This window comes from Labrus bergylta, chromosome 9 (assembly GCF_963930695.1).
Source record: "Labrus bergylta chromosome 9, fLabBer1.1, whole genome shotgun sequence".
Classification (NCBI taxonomy): Eukaryota; Metazoa; Chordata; class Actinopteri; order Labriformes; family Labridae; genus Labrus; species Labrus bergylta.
This window is the reverse complement of record NC_089203.1, coordinates 13,332,529-13,353,637: the sequence shown is the minus strand read 5'-3', so window position 1 is coordinate 13,353,637 and position 21,109 is coordinate 13,332,529. Positions and strand designations below refer to the sequence as shown.

The following is a 21,109-nucleotide window of genomic DNA, read 5'->3' as shown; positions in this document are numbered from 1 at the left end:
TACAAATATCTGATACTTAAAATGTCTTTTACATTTAAAAAAAACACTTTATTTTAAATTTAAAAAAAGTAAACATTTTTAATTTTTTCAGCCACCCATGCATAAACTGATCAATAAACTGATAAAATGTAACCTGTAGAAAAAAAAGAAAAAGTAGATCTTTAAAAAAAAAAAATCAACTATGCTAGAAAATATAATCAAAAACGCCCTTAGAATGATGTTTAGAAAACCATGAATATGATGTTTAGAAAACCATGAATATGATGTTTAGAAAATCATGAATATGATGTTTAGAAAACCATGAATATGATGTTTAACAATTTCCATTTCCACAGACTGGATTCGTCTGAAATTTCGGATTATTCAGTACCACAAATATTTCAGAAATAAATATCGATTTTAAATTATACTGGTAGCTTCAAACTAAATTATTGCAACATTTTTAAACGTGTTTATTTTACTGTTAGTGATACTTGGGGTTACAGTTCACGTGTCGCCTGATTTCACCTGAAAGAATGAACTCAGGGTGACAGAACCCTCTGTAACGTGAGTGGGCGTGGTTATTGTGTGTTACGTCATAACATTTGTGTAAGAACGTTGTTCCATCGGATTCCAGGGAAGCTCGCCATCTTTGAAGACGAACAGGCTGACGACCTTTCTTTGTTTTCACATCTGACCTAAACGTTAAACCTACATTATCAACCGTAATACTATTAAATGAAGGTAAGCAGATAAAGTGGACAGAAATCCAACCACACAGAAACCGTGTTTTACAGCTCGGCTTTAATTGAAAGGTTGGCTAATGTTAGCTAGTTAGCTTTGAGACACTCGACGTTTCGCCATCATGACACGACACCTGTTTAGCATTTAGTAGTGTTAGTCGGTATATAACTATTTATTTTATATTATTATTATTATCACCCTAATAAAAGCTTGTTAGTTAGGCTTCGTTGCGTAAAGTTGTTATTATTATTATTGGATGGGGGTTTAAAGCTAACGTAGAAACTGCTAACGTGGTCGATGCTAAAAGACCGAGCTGACGTAATTATTGTCTTTATATTATTATCTTCATCCACTTGACGATGAATACACACATGCTATGTTCGAAGCTGCATTATATATACTGCTGTTGAACGCAGTATTTACCTTCAGCAGTGGACTATAGTTGTGCAGTATTTCTTGCAGCATGTCAGGCCCGACTAAACTCACTTCCGGTCCTGAAGTGAGACGTAAACAACTCTCACGTTACAGTAAAACATCCAATTACGGTCTGAAAAAACAAAGAGATTTTATTTATTTAGATGTTTCATGATTTGAGACAATGTGCTTCGTGTGGGTTGGTCTGATTGTGATTATTCCCTCTGATATCCATCATTATGTTTCAAAAGCTTTGTGGGGATCTGGAGGTCTACCGACTGAAAAACCCCAAATAGTACGACATCCGGGTACTTTGACTTACCGCGAGTTGTCTGTATACTGCATTTTGTCTGAGTCAATACAACAGGAGTAGTAGTTTAGTGAAAAAAAAAAAAACAGTTTTCAGGTCATCGATGCCGCAAACTCGTCGACTTTGTAACTAACGTGTTAAAGTTTTGACCCACCATCATGCAACTTGCAGCCAAGTTGCACTGAATGGTAGATATCTTTTTGTCTTTGTTTAAAAGCTTCATTTAAAGTTCATTTTCAAAGTCTATGAGCTTATCATTCCAGACAATAGTTTGTTCCACAGATATTAATCATAGTGTAAGACACCAAAAAGGAACACTTTGCTTTGTTTATACTACCAACTTTACAATTTCCTAAGCAACTTTATTTACAGTTACAAATTCTTTATAAAAATATTGACACAGGTACATATTGAGTTAATATGAACTAAATGAAAACGTATTCATGATAAATTAATATACTGACTTTTGTTTTGGGGGAGGAATATCCCCAGAAACTGTACTGCTGATAATGAAGCACACGGTTGAAGGGTTTGTCAGGATTCTATGTAATTTTGACCTGTATTTCTGTATCTTTTTAGATGCGCCATTCAAAGCGAATGCGCTCCCCAGGCGTTTGGCTTGATGAGTACAGCTGGGAGGAGAGAATGGAGTGTCGTAAACGAAGAAAACGGGACTCTCATAGTAGTGAGAGAGAAAATCAGTCCAGGAGAAGTCATCGTTACCACAAGATGTTTGAGGGGTAACTATTATAATCTGTTGTATATGGTACCTGCTTAGTTCATTTTCACCTTGGTTGGTCTTGCATATGAAATATTCCAACTAGCTGTGTTTTATCAAACGGCACTGTGTGACCCCTTTTTTCTCAAGCTGTTCATACACATACCATCAAGCTATGCATTTGTGAGAGTAATATTAAAGTGAAACCTTTGATAGGCTGACATCAGTGACATTGATATGAAACTGTTTTTGCTTTCTTGGTAGGAATGCAGATTTATATTTATTAATTGATACATTTGTTAAAGTTTTTTTCAGTTGACAGTTTCAGTGTAATTTATTTAACTTATGTGCAATATTAATGTGTGTTGCAATTCTATCTCTTTGTGTCCATGCATGATAGCCCATGTGGTCACATGAGGTGTTTCCAGATCTGCTCTAATTTTAATTCTGTAGACAGGCAGACTTCTTCCCAGATGACAACTGACACCACCAGAGTGCTAGGGCCCTAATGGTTTCCTGGTCTTTTTTTTTTTTTTTTAGATACTTAGGTGCTAACATGGTATGCTGGGTGGATGGTTGGGATGTTTAAAAGCCAGGTGTATATATATGAACTGTAGGATGGTTTTGGTACAATTGCCTAGAGAATAAAAAAAAATGTGTTCATATTTCTTCACTCTGTATTATTATTGGCAGAAATGGCCTCACATTTGGTTTTCAGTACTGGTGTACAAAGTTCTGCATGTGTTGAATCACAGATTGTATTACGCACCATCAGGTTGTGCTAAAAACTTTCCACAACTTTTAATGCTTCACACTTAATCTCTGCCAATGTGGCTCTCTGTCAAGGTTTATTCGTTTAAAGGAAGGCATGATTCTGGTTGCCAATAGACGGCTGTTTAAAGGTTAAAATTTCCCAAATGTGTTCATTACAAATTGTTTTTTCATACTCCTAAAAGTATTATTTGTATGCCGATATCCGCTTAATAAACTGTAGCCTCTTATTAAACAGGTAGCTTGGTGTGAGGTGGGTGTAAAGTATGTTGCTAATTACAAATGTTACGTAAAAGGCCCATGGGATAGGGTGTCAGGCCATAGACGGACCATTAGCACATTCGTACACAGTCTTCATTTTAGAGTGTGATCACAGACAAGGAACTTGACCGTTCCTGACTAGAAACTTTGCTTTCGTATCCTTGTTTTTAAACTCTTTGTCCTTTTCTTTATAACTTGCAGACAGTACCTGGAGACCCGCAGTTTGAACCATAGACTGGACTCACGGGAAGGACGCACGAGGGACCGCAGTTTGAACATGGCCTGTGAAGACAACAGTCGGGATGGCACCTGCAGAGACCAAGAAGTAGACTGGCACCACTATAGCAAGTCCTCCGGACGTAGTGGTCGCAGCAGGCGAAGCAGCCGCAGGCATAGAGACAGAAGACGCAGACGTAGCCACTCTCGTCCCAGGTCCTCCACGGTATGAGAACCCCCTCCCCTCTCCCCTTCTCTCCGTTCTTTACCACCAAATCGAATGGGTCATATCTCTTTGTCTCTGTATCTGTTTGTGTGTCCTACTCTTCACTATTAAGTATGATTTCCATTAATGACAAGTAGGGGACTGGGGAGTCAGGAAGTAAGGGATTGCAAGTGTTTGTTGATCTAAAAGAAAAGTGGACCTAGAATTTGTGCTGAGATCTTAGTGGGCAGTTATGGGAGGTTAGAATAATAAGTGAAGCTGTACCTGTCGGCAGAGCTACAAAGAACTACATGTAGAAAGACTGTAATCAATCAAGTTAAGTTTTTTTTCTGTACTACTTTGAGAAAGTCTCTCATCTGAAAATCTTGTTGCCATGTTTTTCTTCTGTAACACACACTATGTGGTGGCTGGCGCCCAATTTCTGACGGGGCTGAATTTGAATTTGCTGCTCCGTCCATTCGCCTGGCGATGTTACTGAACGGGCCGAATCTATCCACCCCTTCACCTCCCCCCCTTGGTCCGGTTGAATGAATGACGGTGTCGCATTGTGGTGGCCTGGTGCTGGCTGACTGATGGGTTATTGATGTGATGGCGGATTGCGGCGGTTCCGGTGCAGAGGAGGAGCCATCACCGCAGGAGCAGGAAAAGATCCAGGAGTGTTGTGGATGATGACGAGGGTCACCTCATCTATCACAGTGGAGACATGCTGAGAGCGAGATGTATAGAATATATACCTTTTTTTTCTATTGTTCACACTTTGTCTCTCTCACTCTCTTGTTGTCTGGTCTACCTCCAAAGATTAATGTAGAGGCTGAACTATTTGGGCCAATAGACTTAATATTGTTTTGGTTACATATTGCCTGTTTGTGTAACATACTTAGCTCTGAGTTGTATTTCAGTGTTCAGAAGCCTGTAATTGTAGTGTTGCTAAACAGAGCAATATAACATCAGGCAGTGAATCAGCCAAAGGGCACTGTTAAACTATCATCTCTGTGTCACTAACTTCACCTCTTTATTTTCTGTAGATGAGATTGTGTGTACTCTAGGAGAGGGTGCCTTTGGGAAGGTCGTCGAATGCATTGATCACTCTAAGTAAGTAGACATCAGAAAGTACTCGTATCTCCTTTTTTATCTTAAACCATTCATGTGATACTAACATGCTGTGTGATTTATGTTTCCAGTATTGGAGCTAGAGTGGCTCTGAAGATCATTAAAAACATAGATCGCTACCGAGAGGCAGCGATGTCTGAGGTAGAGGTGCTTAAACAGTTAAAGTCCCTCGATTTGGAAAAGAGATAGTAAGTCATCTGTCAGAATGTTGTACCACAAGTCTTATTACTTTGCAGTTAACACATTTTTAAGTAATATTTAAAACTTTGCAAGCAAGAAACTTACTGGCAACCTGTCATCTTCTTCAGTGCCTGTGTACACATGCTGGACTCTTTTGACTACCACGGCCACGTTTGTATTGCCTTTGAGCTGCTTGGCCTCAGCACCTATGATTTCCTAAAGGAGAACAACTTCCAGCCTTTCCCTGTAGATCACATCAGGCACATGGCGTACCAGATCATCCGGGCAGTGAAATGTGAGTATAAGACATATAGACAGCACTAGATTTACAGCCGGCGTAAAACAAGTCTTTTTTTAAAACTACATGGTCTTGTCTTTCAGTTCTGCATAAGAACAAGCTGACTCACACAGATCTGAAACCTGAAAATATTCTCTTTGTCGACTCACGATACGATATGGAGTACAACCCCGACATGGTGAGCTACCTGAATATCACTCAGATAAACCACAGCGGCTGTAGTTTATCCAAAAGTGCATAACTTGTTTGTGCCAGCAATTGTGTGAATAGAACGTTGTTTTTTTTTTTTATGGTCAGAAACGGGATGAACGAACATTGAAGAACCCAGATGTGAAATTAGTGGATTTTGGTAATGCCACATATGAACACGAACACCACACATCTGTGGTGTCCACGCGTCACTATCGCGCTCCTGAAGTCATTTTAGGTAAGTGCTGTTTTTTTAAGACACATCTGTGAGGCTTTTGGATGATCCTTCGTTGGTTACTTAGTTGACTTTGTTTCTTCCAGATCTGGGCTGGGATCATTCCTGTGATGTCTGGAGCATAGGCTGTATACTCATTGAATACTACCTTGGATCTACTCTCTTCCAGGTGGGTGGCAGTAGATAGCACAAGTTATTATTTATACTGTGACTGTCAGCATGGTGTTTTCAAGATGGCTTATATTTTTCACTCTTTTTAGACCCATGACAGCAAAGAGCATCTTGCTATGATGGAAAGAGTCCTGGGCCCCATCCCAGTAAACCTCCTGCAGAAAACCAAGTAAGTAGACCCAGCTACTGGGCAACATTTGTCATTGATTAACACTAATTGTAGAGTCACCTAAACATAAGCGACATTAGGAATTTGATTTGTTATAATTTTATGATCATTGTGGTGTTCAGGAAACAGCGGTATGTTCACCGATGCAAGCTTGACTGGGATGCGCACAGTTCTTCAGGGAGATATGTCCGAAAACACTGCAAACCTTTAAAGGTAAGGGCAATATTTCTGGAGATGTAAACATGCCACATGCAATAAGTGTTAGTGTTTCTGAAAATCCCCCTCTGTACATACTGTTCATTAAATTATGCTACTCAAGTTATGTAGAAACAAATGAAAATGCAGTGCTGTAGTAGACCAATAAGTGCATACTATAAAGATACTTATTTACAATTGTCTGTTTTATCCCCATCAGCATTACCTTTCATCGAAGGGTGAAGACCACCAGCAGCTGTTTGACCTGATAGAGAAGATGATGGCGTATGACCCAGCTAAGAGACTCAGTCTGGAACAGGCTCTACAGCATTCCTTCTTCTCAGTCTACAGCAGCAAGAGTAGAAGCAGCAGCAAGAGCAGCAGCAGTAACAGCAAAAAAGACTGAACTCATGAACATGTAAACCTCTGACCTGTAAACTCGGGTCAGGGCTCAGCTGTCACCATGATGTTTATCATGATGCTCAGTGCCAGCCTCTACTTGCTGACTCTCCAGGAGAGGTGAACTTTGACTGTATCAGTCCACTGCCCTGCTTTACTGTGTCTTGTTGTAAACTAGTGTGTTTTTCTTAGTGTAACTCATCAATAAGTTGTGTTTTCCTTTGGCATGTTTTGATGTAATGAATCCTCTGGTGATTTCTATTTATTCACTTCTGTAATTTAATTGGTTGCTCCTACGCAATTACTGGTGTATGTGTTTTAATTCAGGAACAGCCCAGTTTTGTCCATTTTCTCTATGCATTGTCAAAGGGCGAATGGGTAACGTAGCAGATTGGTAATTGCTTTACCTTGCATCAGTCCCACAAGTAATTTATGCAGCGTTTCAGATGCAACAAAAAAAGCTTTCCAGGGCAGAAAATCCTTGTACATAAATTTTGTTCAGATGTGGTTTTTTTCCACTTTCTGGTTATGTGACTTTTGCAGTATCATGTACACTTTTCAATAAACGTGAATAGACGATAATTCTGTTTTTGAGTCCATGCTGTTACTGTTTCACTGCAGTTGCTGTATCCGCAGTTATCCGCCAGATGGCAGTAAAAAGCCTCCACATTAGTTTAACTGAGATACCGAGGACCTGTCACTTCAGGCACAATAACTGACCGTAATGGACGACTGTCACAGTAGCCTTACATCAGTATCGTCAGTATAAAACCCCTTTTATATGGCTTTTATTTTGGCAAAACTGATAGGAAGATGAATCTTTTTTGAATTAATTAAATTAACTAATTTACAGTAATAATTGAAATACTGTGAGATGGAAGCTTTACAACCTGGATTTCGAGGTAACGGAATAGTGATCAGACTCGAGATGCTTGAATTACAGATTTCTATGATTCAAGGGGTTTAAGTTTTGAAATTGAGCACCATTATAGCCTACATGTTAGTTAGCGTTATTGTCTTCACTGTCATCTGACTGAACTTTCGTGATTAATCCCTCGTGGAGGTTCACTACTGTGAGCAAGATGCCACCTTAATGACTTGAACGGAGACATACAAAGTGTAAATCAAGTTTAAAATTTCTCTTTGTTCACGTTTAATTGTTTCGGTAAACCAGAATCAATACTGCCGGTTTCAACTCTGATAAACAGTTATTAAAAGAACCGTTTATTCTAATAGCAATAGCTCCTTTTATATTTATATATATATATATATATATATAGCACATTTCATTACAGATAAGGACAATGACCCCATGTGCTTTACATTGAGGTTCAAAACAAAAATGAAAATAGCACACAAAAGAAAGTGTGACACACTTTTTCTACACACGCACACGCACACGCACGCATTGCCTACAAAAAGTAAGTATTCATGCTTTGGAGAACAGATTTTCAGGTTTTGAGATTTGCTTTAATAACAGCAAGAAACCTCATTCGACACTCGTTGTTACTTTAACACCTTAGAAACTTTGGGTTTGGAACAAAAACGACAGTGAAAACCCGCACAAACTACATCAGACTAAACGGAGGCTCGTCAGTGATCTAAAGTTGGCCAATCCTTTACTCCCTTACAGCTGTCAATCTGCAGCCTCCCACGTGGTCTGCAGGGCGGGCGCATCTCGACGGGTTCAACTTTTAACTTTTAGGGAGGCAAACAATTGGACTCATTGGTAGTTGCAGTTGCACATCCATGTAGGATACTCCCCAACAGGAAACAACGACCTGCACGTTAGTAGGCGCCGTTCTCTGGTTGTCATCCAGATCGCTCCCATCTGTGCGCACTGCTGCTGCCTCTTGTTCCAGGACTCATTAAAGACAGCGCTTTGAACTCCGAGCCCAGTGTGCAGGAGTTAGTTGTGAATGTAAAAGTTAGTCCACGGAGCCTGATAAGACCTTGGTTGCAAATTTAAGCAAAACAAAACAATATATTTTGTTTATTTTCTTAACATCAAGGGGACTTTTGGAGCAGGATTTCAGCATGGATACAGCCAGCGACTCTATCGGGGAAAGTAAGCCGGTGTGTCAGTGCGCGCCGAAGTCCGTGATCCAGCGGTGGCTTCCAGGATTTCATATCGCTCTGTGCCTGTTGATGTCAATGAGCTCCGTCGCCTTGTGTCTTCTCATGAGCTTCAGGACTTTCCAGCTGGAGAACCGTCTGCAGATGGAGATGGACAAAGCGTCCATCTTCCAGCCGAAGCACGCGGCTTTTCTAAACGAGGATGGGACCCTGATTCCAGAGCTGAGCACCTCCATAGGGAGGCTCGTGGAGGAGGTACTGTTGTGGATAAAAAAAAATAAAAGTGAAAGTTGCTCATAAGTAAAGATATACCACTGTCAGACTCATGGATAGCCTGTGCGTAAAGTGTGCGTAATAACAAGGAACATATTGAGATTTACACTCTAGGACTTGGCATTTTTGGCTAATGTACCCTAATTATTCCTACTAAAGTCGGTCTTGTTTAATGCATGACCTTAGGGATCAACCATGCATGCAGATGGCCAATTAGTTTGCAGTTACAGCTCTTTATAGGGTGACATAACCGCTGATAATAGACACCAACCTTTAATTTTATCACATGGAAAAAGTAATTGAGTGAACTCGTTTCATTTTAGAACTGAATTTAATAAGTGAAAGCTTATGATCTCATTATTGTAATTGGTGGTGGTTTGGATTTAAAAAAAAATCTTTTTCCATTCTTTGATTTTCTGCTTAATGATTTCCTTCTATTCCCAAATGTTGAACTGCTTCCATTGCTTGAAGTGAAGAAAGCTTCTATGTTTAGGACCTGTTTTTTTTTTTAATCTGAACATTTGACTTTTATGTGTGTGCAGAAAATTGGAGAGATGAAACCAAAAATGCGGACAGCTAGGGATGTTGGTCAAGATTGCTCCTGTCCTCCAGGTATGCCTTCTTTTGTGGCCCTACTCACAAAAACACACACACACACAAAACACACCAAATCCCATCATACCAGGGGAAAGTTACAGTGCTGACATGACTGACTGTTTGTGAAACCTGATTTTCTGTCTGCCTGGGATGCTTTTGGCAGCTGAACTGTATGAGTGTGTGTTTATGTTTCCGTGTGGAGGATTAGGGCCCCTAAGCCTGTGTAGGGCCCTACTGTGACAGCAGGACTCAACACTGTGCAGATCAGTGGGGTATTGGGGTGTCCAGCCGGAGCCCTGATGCCTGGTGTCAGTGGGGGATGCTCGCTTTGATAGATGGAGAAGCTTTGTGCCAAGATTGGCCACGTTTGGCCTGTGGTGTTCATTACAGGGCTTGTGATCGTTCCATGGGTGGAGAACAGTGTGTGATCCACATCATGTTACATACAGTGTCCCCCTGTTATGCCTGTAACATCAGAGAAAGATGATTTTTTTGGAGGGGGAAGTTGCTGCTACATCTGATGTGCCATGTCTGATGACCTGCTGTATGTTGAACGGTTTTACCTCACCTGTAGGGAGAAAAATTGTGCTCTGGTGCCTGAGAAAATCTCTGGCTTGCAGCAACAGGATGTTTGTGTTTTATTGAAGCTGGCATTCATGACATTCCAGATTTTATAAAATTGCAACTCAAGTGGAATCTTAGCATTGTTACACTAAAGAGAGAGTCTGCTTGCACACTGATTTTGGTGTATAGAATTTGAGTTTTTATTACTTTTATGTGATTGTTCCCTCCCTGGCTCTCCATCCTTTCTTTCTTTCTTGTTGTCTTTGGGTGGGAATAGTCTCAAAAGGAAAATAAACAAACAGGTGAAAGCATTCACAAGTGGAATTCATGGCCCACTTTCAACAAATTCTGTTTTCCAGTCTGAAGTCTACCGTGCCAAGATGACTCGCCAGCTTTGGCTGGCAGGTCAGCGAAGTTGGCACGTGTATTTGTTGATTACATCGAGCCGCCACTGATACTGTTAATGCAATTTGTAGTTCTCTACTGTAGTTCTCCTTTGTAATTCAGTGCTTTTCTACATAGTAACTGTAGTCAGAGGTACCTTGTTATAATGTCAAACTTAGAGCAGCCTGCATTGCCCTCAGTGCGTATTTCTGTATTTTAACGTTATTATTTCGTTAGTTGGTATCATTGTATCAGATTTGCTTCCCATTTTCCTTTGGATTTGGTTGAATTACTGTGTAATCAAGTGGTTTTGGCTTTAAAATTTAATCTGTCCACAACTATTCATAAGTCTATTTAAAGTTCCCTCTCTCCAGTTTCTGATCTTTTAATGTGGTGTTTTGTTTTTGGTGAACAAAAGTCTGTTTGTTTATTGTGGCTTTGAGGTCCCAGAATGCCTGGACTTGTTCATGTGCCAACAATTATATTGCTCAACATTTTTCTATAAAATGTGTTAACATCTAAAGAGGGTTTCTCAGCTGATAACGTTGGGTTGGGGTTTAAGAAACATACTTGATATTGGTACTATACGGGATTTGGGGTTTTTGTGACATACTATCTTGTTCATTTATCTGTGCCATGTTGTGGCTACTTGTGTGCATCTCATCTGTGCCCCTGTGAGAGGTTGTACATGTCTCTATCATGGTCCCACAGTGCTGCATGTATGATGTCTGTCTGTGAGTCTGAGTTTCAGCCCCTGAGCCTTTGAGGGGCCGACAGAGGCACCTCTCTCTCTCAACACGACTCTGTAAGAAGAGACCCTCCTCTCTCTTTAGCACCAGCTCTTCCCACCTGAAACTTGAATCTCTCAGCACCAGGATCACAGGCCGAGGTATTTCTGCCTGGATGTGTGCGAGGAGATCACTACCACACAGCATGAGCAGCATTTCTGCCATTAAAGCTATTCCCTCCGCATCAGGGGGCTCGCCTTTCAGCATGCATGAAAACAGGGGCCCAAGAGGGGGCAGCATTTGTGCAGCAGCAGGGGAAATTATGATGTTGGGCTTTTCATTGACACTTCTGACTAAATGACTTCCCTTTGAGGAAAATTCAATTATCTTGAAGGGAAGCTCCTCTGGTGGAGCAGCAAAGAAATTGTCTAAGAATATCATTTTAATCTTGACTGACATTTATCTCTTGTTTCCTCTCAGCTGAAGCAGCTTTGTGACACTTTTATGCTCACAGATACAACCCGGCCAGCAGTCGTTAAGTGTTTGCAAACTATGTGACAAAGCCAGAACTCTGGGCTTACAAGCTTCAGGTGTTTGCTATTAACACCCGGCGGTTCTCTCAACACACACACGCAATGTATGCTCGCACTAAAACCTATGCACACATTCATTACGTACACATTAACACAACACCTTTGGACTTGGCTAATTAGAAGCATGTGATAGCTGTATGTGTCCTGTGTAGGGGGAGTGCATTGTCATCTCTGCAATTTGCATTTAAAGGCTGTTTTACTGGTCTGATCCATGCTAGGGGGCGTAGAGTCTGCCCACATTTCTTGGGCACAGGCCCAAAAATCTAATCAAGGGCAAAATCAGCCAATAATGTAGCTTAGGCACAAGTCACTGTGCAGTACAAGAAGGCGCTAAATATGCAGTCATAAAAGTACATTTTTATGTTTGCGAAAATTCAAGGCCCCTTTTCAATAAAAAAAGCCACATTTTCTGTGGTTTTAGTCGTTATGAAGATATGCTTCTCTTCGTTAACTGTTGTGATTGTAGACTTAATATACTTTGGATTGGATGGTTGGCTGTATTACAGTATGTCACTTACACTCAGGTAATTGTTATGGCCATTGGTGACTAAACTTGTGATATTTTATGAAGACCCTTATTTAGACCCTTCTTGAAGCATTGCCCTTTTGTTTATTTTATGTGTAAGTGAAGGATGGTCTCTATATTTTGGGCTTCTTTAAACTTTGTTCTCATCCTCTGGTTTCTACTTCTGTATGTTGCATCTTCTTTAAAAAGGAGCATCTTCTGTCAGTAAAGGGCATCCCAGTTTGGTGTTAGTGCATATGAGGGCAGGGGGTCAGACCTCTCCCTGTGTGCTTGGATCAGATAAGACCACAATGACACCTTGAATGGGAAAACAGACCCCCTGTAAATCTGCTTTTGTGTGTGTTTATGTAAAGGAGAGAGTATGCTTACTGTAAACATTCAAAGTATGAAAAAAAAAGGTTTGTGTATCGGTTCTGATCATAACTATTGATTGTGTCTCAAATTCCGACATACAGTAGAAGCAGAATAAAGTAGTAAGCTGAAAAAGACAGTAAGAAGTCTGATGTTAAACCAATCAGCTGTTTGTCGGTCTGTGGATCAACATGTCACCTAGGAGGCAGCCTCCCCCGACCCTCCAGCTTCCTGCTCCCCTGCCTGGAGGGGGGAGACAAGGAAAGCCTGGCTTTGAGCAAAAGACCCACAATGGGGCCAAATACCCCCCCCCCCCCGGGCTGGGATTTTGTGTTTAGAGCCATAATAAATCAGACAGGAAGCTCGCGGCTACCTACACAACACATCACTATAGTAAGACTACTTCAGCTATAAGATCCATTAATGAGCCATTAAAAATAGTAAACGCAGGAAATTTGTTTTCTTGAGTGCTCTTGTTTTGGATTTGTTCCGCTCTAGCTGTAGGCGGTTTCCTGAAGTATTAATATGCAGGAGGGCAGCACACAACTACCTCTGTGTGTGTTTGTGTGTGTGAAAGTGAGGGAGAGAGTTTCTGTTTCTTTATACTCGGGGGGCGTGTGTGTGTGTGCTTCCAGCGGTATATGTTATGCATGTGTGTTTGTTTTGATGTCTGCAGACATATGTTTTAGTGTGAAGCTCCCGGTGACTGACTGCATTGCTTTAAATGCACTGTGCATGAAGTCAGTTATGAACGAAGTCTCTGGTAGAAAATCCAGGTGGCTTTTTACATCATCCCTCAGGGAAGAGTTTGTGCAGTGTAGATCATTTTCTGCTCCTGATAAAAAAATGTAGTCAAATAATATTCTCTTACACTCCCTGTATATTGAGCAAATAAATGTGTTCAATGAATAACTGTAGCCGTGATTTATGCTTTAGAGGACAAAATGTTGCACAGGAAATGATAGTAATCGATGAAAGTGGACAGCTGAACACAGCGGCAATGCAAAAGCTACGTTTGCATCAATCAAAAATGACACAGACCCATGAAACCTATTCCGCAAAAGCTCTGTGATGATCCCTCTCTGCCTGCCAAAGGATACAAAAATATTTTAAAATTCACTAACTTTTGAAGCATGGAAGTATTTTCCTCTGCTTTTCCTTTTCGTTCACAGTTTATCTCTCACACTTAAACTTTAATCTTAACTGCATTGTTCGGTGGAATGTTTTGTTGTCTATCAAATGCTAGCTGTGCTGCGTGTTGCTCGCAGGTTACCTGCTATTATGGGTGGTCATTTTAGAGGCAATTTTTCATTGTGCACACAAGTAGACGCTTCAAGTAAATCCTCAGAATAGATCATTAGTGTTTCAGTAATAATAAGATTCAGGTCACATGTTATAGTTGTTTTTACCTTCACCAAACAACTTTTCAACTCTGATTCTTTCACAGACAATATTCAAATGTAGGAATAAAGCCATGAGGTTTTTGATGGAGTTGAGGTGCTCCTCTTATCTTCACTGTTAGTCTGAGATGTTCTCTAACCTCGATCAAGCTGTTTCAAATCAATCTATTTCTTGTCTTGACAGTCTGATTAAAGTGAAACTGTTTGATATTAGAGAAGTTGTGGTGTGGTGATTTGAACATTGTCATGCTTCAGAAAGAAACTTTAGGCTTCTTTTTTTACACCAACATTATTTCTCTAGCATTGCTTGTATAAACATTTAATGATGAGTAGAACACAGATGCAAGAGTTTGATCCAGACAGCCCTAGAGGATTCGGGTATGTGCTTAAAAACCAAAAGTTGTTACAACTACCCCGAGTCTCCCCTATACTATCACTTTATGATGGAGATTGTTTGGGATGAGAAAAAGGACTAATCCCTCTTCCCTTCATCCTTATTTCTAAGCATCCTCCTTCACATTTAGCATTACATCACAGACTACAGATACCATAATGCACAGGTGCATGAGTCTCTTGTCCTCAGGTTACTTCTGCCCGTGTCTGTTAACACTCTCTGGTCTCTGCAAGAGTGACATAAAAATGAGTGACTCTTCTTGATATCTTGTTCTCATTTGGAGGATGATCTTTGACAGCTTGAGTGTTTTCAGTTTATTTGTAGAAAGGAAGGAGGAATGCAGACTCTTGGACACTTGGAGCTTTATTTGGAGATAGTTGTGTCTACTCTGTATTGTTAAAATCAAAGGCTGCGCTGAGAGAACTTTAATTATAAAGTCTCATCTTGTTATCTTGTCTTTAAATGTGCTAGCATGATGCATCACAAACTCTAACTTTAACAGACTACAGAGGTGATATCAAACTAACTGTCACAGCACCATAACGTCATTAATATGCCTTTGAGCTGCATCATACATAACTAGTGTTTACATTTGTCTGGAGATTTAAACATGCATAATATACAAATTCTAAATAACTGCCTGAAAAACAATGAAGAAGAAAAAAGTACACACTTATTATCCACACTCAGAATGCTAACGTTTGACTCGTCAGATGAACCATTGATACATGACCAGTCACATAAAGCCCCATCTGGTCACAAGCTTTGTTAGATCAGATTAGTTGGTGTGAATTTAGTTGCGACTGCTAGGTTAGCCATAATGACGGCTCAGGAAGGTGCAAAGCAGAAAAAAATGTGGTTTAAAAAAAAAAGCTTGTAGAAAAACAAACATGATACAAACATGTGTGTTTTAGAAAATGATCAATATTGGTCTTTTTTTTTTCACATCATAAACGATCCTAATACTCTTCATGCCTAATACCCATCAATGGACACATGTATGTGTGAGTCAGAGGTGTGCTTGCTGTCTCAGATATGTTGAAGTCACACAATTACCTCGTGTCAAATAGTTATTTTGTCCACTTAATTGTAGCTTATTAACGTAGTGTTGGTAATAACGTTTTTTTCTTCTTCAAGTTTTAGGAGAAATGTGAATGAAAATCCTCCAACTTTACATCTTATTGAAAAAACAGTTATGTGTCGGTCAGAGAAGACAACTGCATCACTTTTAACTCTTCAACGTTGTCTTTCAACTGTTACTCGTGGGTCTTAAAACTTAAAAGTCTGTGTAAAGCAAAATCAGAAATTGCTGTATATGTTGTAAAGAAAAGTAGCTGAAAACATGTGGGAAAACTGAGAACTATGTTTTAGACCGTTAGAAAGTTTTGCATCACCATAAGGTTTCAGGGTTGTTTAGGGGGGCAGGGCCAAATGGGGGAGATTGATGGGCTTTCCTGAGCATACTCCTTCCGCCTTTGTGCTACAACAACATAAAAGAAGTGAGTGCTGAAGCATCTTTCAGGTTCTCAATTGTGAGTAAAAACAAGATTCAACATTAACAGCCTGCAGTTTTGATTGCCCTCATTCTGCAGGTTAGTCGACCGAGAATTTGAAGAACAGCTCGGTGTGTTTTTTCAATGAGGAGGTCACATGTTTTCAGGCTCAGTCTCTGCAGCCCAGAAGGTCCTGATGTCCTTTAGGTGCACACAGAGGAGAAGTAATCCGAGGAGTCGGGCAGTGAAGTGTGAGATATGCGGATCACTCCCACAGACAGACTTGTCCACACTGATTCATAAAAAAAAAATCAGTGCTGGATGCAATTATCTCTTCACATTAGGTCATATTAGAAGCAGGAAATGATGTGGAATGAGTAAAAGAAGAAACATGAACTTAACTTATTAAAGGATTGTCCTCCATGTGTTCATATTTAAAAATGAAATTGTAGGTTGTTTACTCGACGCTAGCTGTGGAAATGGATCCTGTTATTGAGCAACAGCTCTGTTGGACCCGTTTATATTTACATCATTGTCTTTTTCCAGGCAGGTCAGAGAACTGAGGCTGTGCTGTTTATAAGGCTGGGGTTTTTCTCAGGCTCCTCTTAGCTCTGTATAGTGGTGTAAGGATACCAAATCAAGAAGTGTTCCAGTACACATATCCAACACAAACATGGGCAAGATCAGCCTTTCTGAGGTTTACAAACATTCAATAGAGGTCTGCATTCTTGAGAAAGTACATCATGTGAAGTTTAAAGTAGTAGTTTTACTACAATAAGTAGTTATTTTAGCATATACACAACAATGTGTCACTAAATAAATGTTTACAATTTGAAAAATAGAGAACATTTCAGGAGGTTTGATCTAACAGGAGTTATAAATCATCTGAAAAACACATGGCTTCAAAGTCAAACTGGATTCAGAAGAACATCTGATTTGCTTTGCTGCTACAGTAATGCTTTGTCTGATTTTTAAAAACACCAGTTGTTTACAGAAGAACAGTGTGCATCAAAGTGTGGAGCATAAAGTGGCGTGTTAAACCGCAGAGACATCATTCATTTCTACAGTCTTGGATTGATTCGAGAGCATGGCCACAGACTCATTCATGGTGTTTGTGGCGGAGAGGAGAATCTGTTCACTTAGCGCATCGTCTTTGAACAGTTACATGTAATCTAAGACGGCATTTCTTCTATCTAATAATTATTTGAATATGTTCTTGTAATATATGCTTGAATTCAAAGTTGTGTTCGTTGAGAGGGAAGCTGCTGGCACCACATTATCTCATAGCGTAATGCAACTTTTCAACATGTGTTGTTTTAGTAGCATGCAAAACAAAACTGTTGCTTTAAAAAGAGAAAAACAGGCGCTGTTGGCCACATATTGGGGAGAGTGGGATCAAATTAGAGTTACATTAGGCATGAGTCGGTAATAACATGTTGGCTTCAAATGACAAGAAATACCAAATACTACTACCAAATAGTAGTTTGGCTTGTTTTGTCCATTTTTCTCTAAATGTTCTCCTCCTCTCTTCCAAAAAACAACTACAATAAGCATCTTTTTTTTTTAGTAAGCCCTTAAGAGCCCTAAAACAGCTAATTATTAGATGTTCTGAATGTCTAAAATAGTCAGCCAGAATAAAGAGTAATTTTGAGAAAACTCTCTCAGTGTTGCCATATTCTTAGTAAGAGCCTGTGCCGTCTGGTTGGGAGCTTAGGAGTGGCCGGAGCCCCAAGAGCAGACACGGTGCCAAATATGGAAACCATTATGATGTTTTCTTTAATTATCACAAGTGGCAGGTGACAAGGGGAACAACCATTTTAATGGGGGAGCAGAAAAAACTCTTTAACACCGCCGCGTGGCCTCTGGCTGGCTGACAGCGCTGTGAGGTCAAATGATCCGTCACCGTGCTGCAGCGTGGGCTTGAACCTGTTCAATCATCTGAATATACAGGACTAGTCAAGATGTAAACAGAAGAGGAAATATTTTAAATTGGGGTTTTAAAGAAAATCACTTCTGTGTTTAAAACCACCAAACCTGTTATAGAGAGTGTAAACAGGAGGACTGCAGTCATATCACGTGCTAAGGCGCCTATAGGAGATAAAGATCCAAAGAGGTAAGTTTGCATTGTCTGTCTTTTCCTTGGCATTAACGGGACATTTACACATCAGGAATGTATCGAGGCTGGATGCAGCTGCAGGACGGGGCTCATGCGAACCCACCTGGATGTGTTTGACGGATAGCATCTCTGGATGTGGACCCAAACAAACGGGGAGGCAGAGTGTATGCAGAGGTTATCGTTTATCCCCGCGCAGACACCCAGTGGAATAAGCAATCAAGGTGGCGGAGGTGCTAAGCAGAGCAGTGGCGATCCAGATGGTCTCGCTGTGCTGACATGCTCCTGCTCAGCGTTCAAGCCCCTCGATAGGCTCGTCACTCTCGCAGCACCTCTTTAATGAGAGGCGGGCTCGTAAAAACTGGGCCTGAGGCCTTTGAACGAGCCCTGAGCATCACTGGTCCATGTTACTCTGTCATAACAGGGAGGCGAGGGCATCTCGGAGCGGAGCGCAGGACGGCTCTCAACAACTTAACACCACAGCTCGGGGCGTATTTACGCGTGTCAGGCCTGTTTTCACTCTTACTTTGACCTATTCCAAATGGGTCTGTCATTTTGTCCCTTGTGTGTCCATGTGCCCTAACTTTGTGATTCAATAGTCTCCTTTTGTGTCCTCTCTGTCCATGTTTGTCTCTTTAGACTTTATGTTTAACGTGTGCTCTGGATGTCCTGAGGCAGCTGAACCTTCCACAGTTGGTCAGTCTGTTCGCTGTGTGTATACATTAAACTAAAGTTCAGCCAAGAGTGAAGCGGGGGGGATTGAGATGGCTATCAAACATACTGTAAACAGAAAATGAAGACATGCAGAGGGACATTCTCAGGGTAATCAGGTGTGTGTCTGTCCAACAAGAGCGCTATCATTTCCTTGTTTTACAGCAAGAGATTAATGCCAGCTCTCCAAATGTTGAAGTGGACCAGAGGCCTGACAAGAGTGAGACGTTTGAAAGACTAACTCAGTAACTAAATGTTTGCGTTTTTCAATAGAAGTGACTTTAAACGATAGTGGTTCCAACATGGATGACACTAACAAGAAATGCTTCAAATACAGCCTTATATGCAGTGAATTTGTGAGAACATAAAACAGTGAAGCATCATGTTTTAACTCCCTCAAAAAAAAAAAACTATAGGCTAGAAGGTGTAACATATTTAAAACAGTTAAAACACAAAGATGGTAATTTATTGTTAGAGCGGCTCACTCTTTGGTGCATGTAGGCATCCTGCAGTGTACTGAGCCAGCTTAGTGCGAGAATTACACACACACAAGAGAATTACAAACATCCAGTGTAAGGTGTATACAGCTTTAAAAGTTCATAATAACATTCCAGTATATATATTTTGGCGCCCACTAGCGTTTCAGGGGTATTTTGTGTCAGCCAATCGCTGTAGGTGTAAGAATAGCTATAAAGAAGGACTATTTGGTATTTTAATATCTCAGCTATATATCACCAGGGTTATTGGTCATTTCTCAGGAAGTCAAAAGAAGGCAGAGACACTATTAGTTCACACCTTAAGACATGCTCTTGATCAGTCAACAAGCGTGTGTTACACATCTGCAGCTTAACATCAAACCACATTTACTGCAGTATTAGTATCAGCTTGATTGGGTGTGAAACAGCCTGCCGGAGCAACTAAAAGGTAATTTCCTCCTCTATGGGATTCTTTTGAAAATAACCCTGTTTAACAAAATCCTCAAAACACAAGCTTGGTTTTATATAGAAATCTATATCTGTTCATCTAAATTCAGATGTCTGTTTTTTTTGTGTGCTGTGCTTATCAGCAGTGTTGTAACTGATGTTGCCATGACAGTGTGATAATGGGTGTTTAATAACAGTTATTGGACACACACCTTGATTTATCGCCATTAAGTCGAAGCACTGGTTTTGTAATGTGAACGTTATTAGTGCTACGGCTGCTCGCTGTTCTCGGTCTAACTACCTCATGCAGCTGGATGCACAGAGGGAGGGTGGGGGTCTCACTATACAGAAATATATTGCACATGTTGAAATTCTTTATCAGCAAAACCATCTGTTTTTTACATATTGGGCAACATTTTGTGTGCGTCTGCATTCTTGATGCAGGAATGGTGCGTCTGTATGTGTGGCCCTGCATGTTGGGCGTCTCATGCGTGTTCCTGAGTTTCTGCATACCATCCAACATCTATAGGGACTTCTTATCTGCATATTTGTTGCTCCACTCAGGAATCATAATACAATGACTCCTGAGTGTATTTTCAGGAGCCAGGAGAGGATATCACAGATGTCCAGTCAGCTCTGGTTACACATGGAATATCTGGGTCGAACATGTGGACAAACTATCAGGTCCTCCATCTCTCTTTCCTCCCATTTTCTCCTTCACTGCATTCACATGTTTCTCTTCTTTTGGTTTCCTCTACTTGCTGTTCTTACCTTTTTGATATTTTGAACACAGGTTCAGAGTGATTGAATCCTGAAGGTGTTGAAGCATCAATTGCGTGTGAATGTGATCTAATGATGGAGGAGCATATACAGCATGTGTTTGTTTGTTTGTGTGTTTGCTACAAGATAAATGTGATGGATCATGAGCTGCAGCCGGGACAGACATCAAGAAGAAGAGAGCTGTTGTGGTTTAACAAGACAGCAGGGGAAGGATTAAACACACACACACACACACACACACACACACACGTGCGCACGCACACACACACACACACAATCATACAGCCAGAAGCATCAAGATGCAAACACACTTCCTTAATGTGCCGTCATTGTACCACTTGCCGGTTAGACTTCTTGGATCAAAAACAACAGGGATGCACTTTTGGAATGAGCTGGCCCTTTTCGGTCTTGTTTATTTACTTGGAGTGTTTTCTCACGTCCATGTGGTTCTGGTTGTGTGATTTGGAATGAGGACAAAGACGGGAATGAGTAGAGAGAGTGCAGGGGGAGCGAGACAGCGGCAGGAGGGAGCGTCAGAGAGACTGATGTGCGCAATGTGATCCTGATAAATGGAAATACAGGAATTTAAGTTACATGTGAAGTTTACATATGGAATCA

General features: G+C 40.6%; 2 protein-coding genes across 3 annotated transcripts in view; both read left to right on the top strand.

Moving 5' to 3' along the window:
- Positions 1-562: 562 nt before the first annotated feature.
- LOC109993513 (dual specificity protein kinase CLK4) lies at positions 563-7,167 on the top strand. Of its 2 annotated transcripts, XM_020646493.3 has the most exons (13): positions 563-723; positions 2,027-2,187; positions 3,399-3,639; positions 4,256-4,358; positions 4,665-4,731; positions 4,821-4,937; positions 5,058-5,224; positions 5,311-5,405; positions 5,525-5,654; positions 5,738-5,820; positions 5,912-5,991; positions 6,114-6,204; positions 6,407-7,167. In XM_020646493.3, the coding sequence occupies exons 1-13, from the start codon at positions 718-720 to the stop codon at positions 6,590-6,592; spliced, it is 1,527 nt and encodes a 508-aa protein (XP_020502149.1). In that variant the 5' UTR covers positions 563-717; the 3' UTR covers positions 6,593-7,167. The 2 variants fall into 2 exon arrangements, with proteins under 2 accessions (XP_020502149.1, XP_020502150.1); XM_020646494.2 differs by lacking the exons at positions 563-723; positions 2,027-2,187; positions 4,256-4,358 and having other exon boundaries at positions 3,621-3,639.
- Positions 7,168-7,972: 805 nt separating this feature from the next.
- The window catches only part of LOC109993500 (collagen alpha-1(XXIII) chain-like), a 122,831-nt gene continuing 109,694 nt past the window's right edge, over positions 7,973-21,109 (top strand). Inside the window, 2 exon segments of the mRNA XM_065958728.1 lie at positions 7,973-8,916; positions 9,477-9,546. Coding sequence (XP_065814800.1) covers positions 8,623-8,916; positions 9,477-9,546 — 364 coding nt within the window. The 5' untranslated portion in view covers positions 7,973-8,622.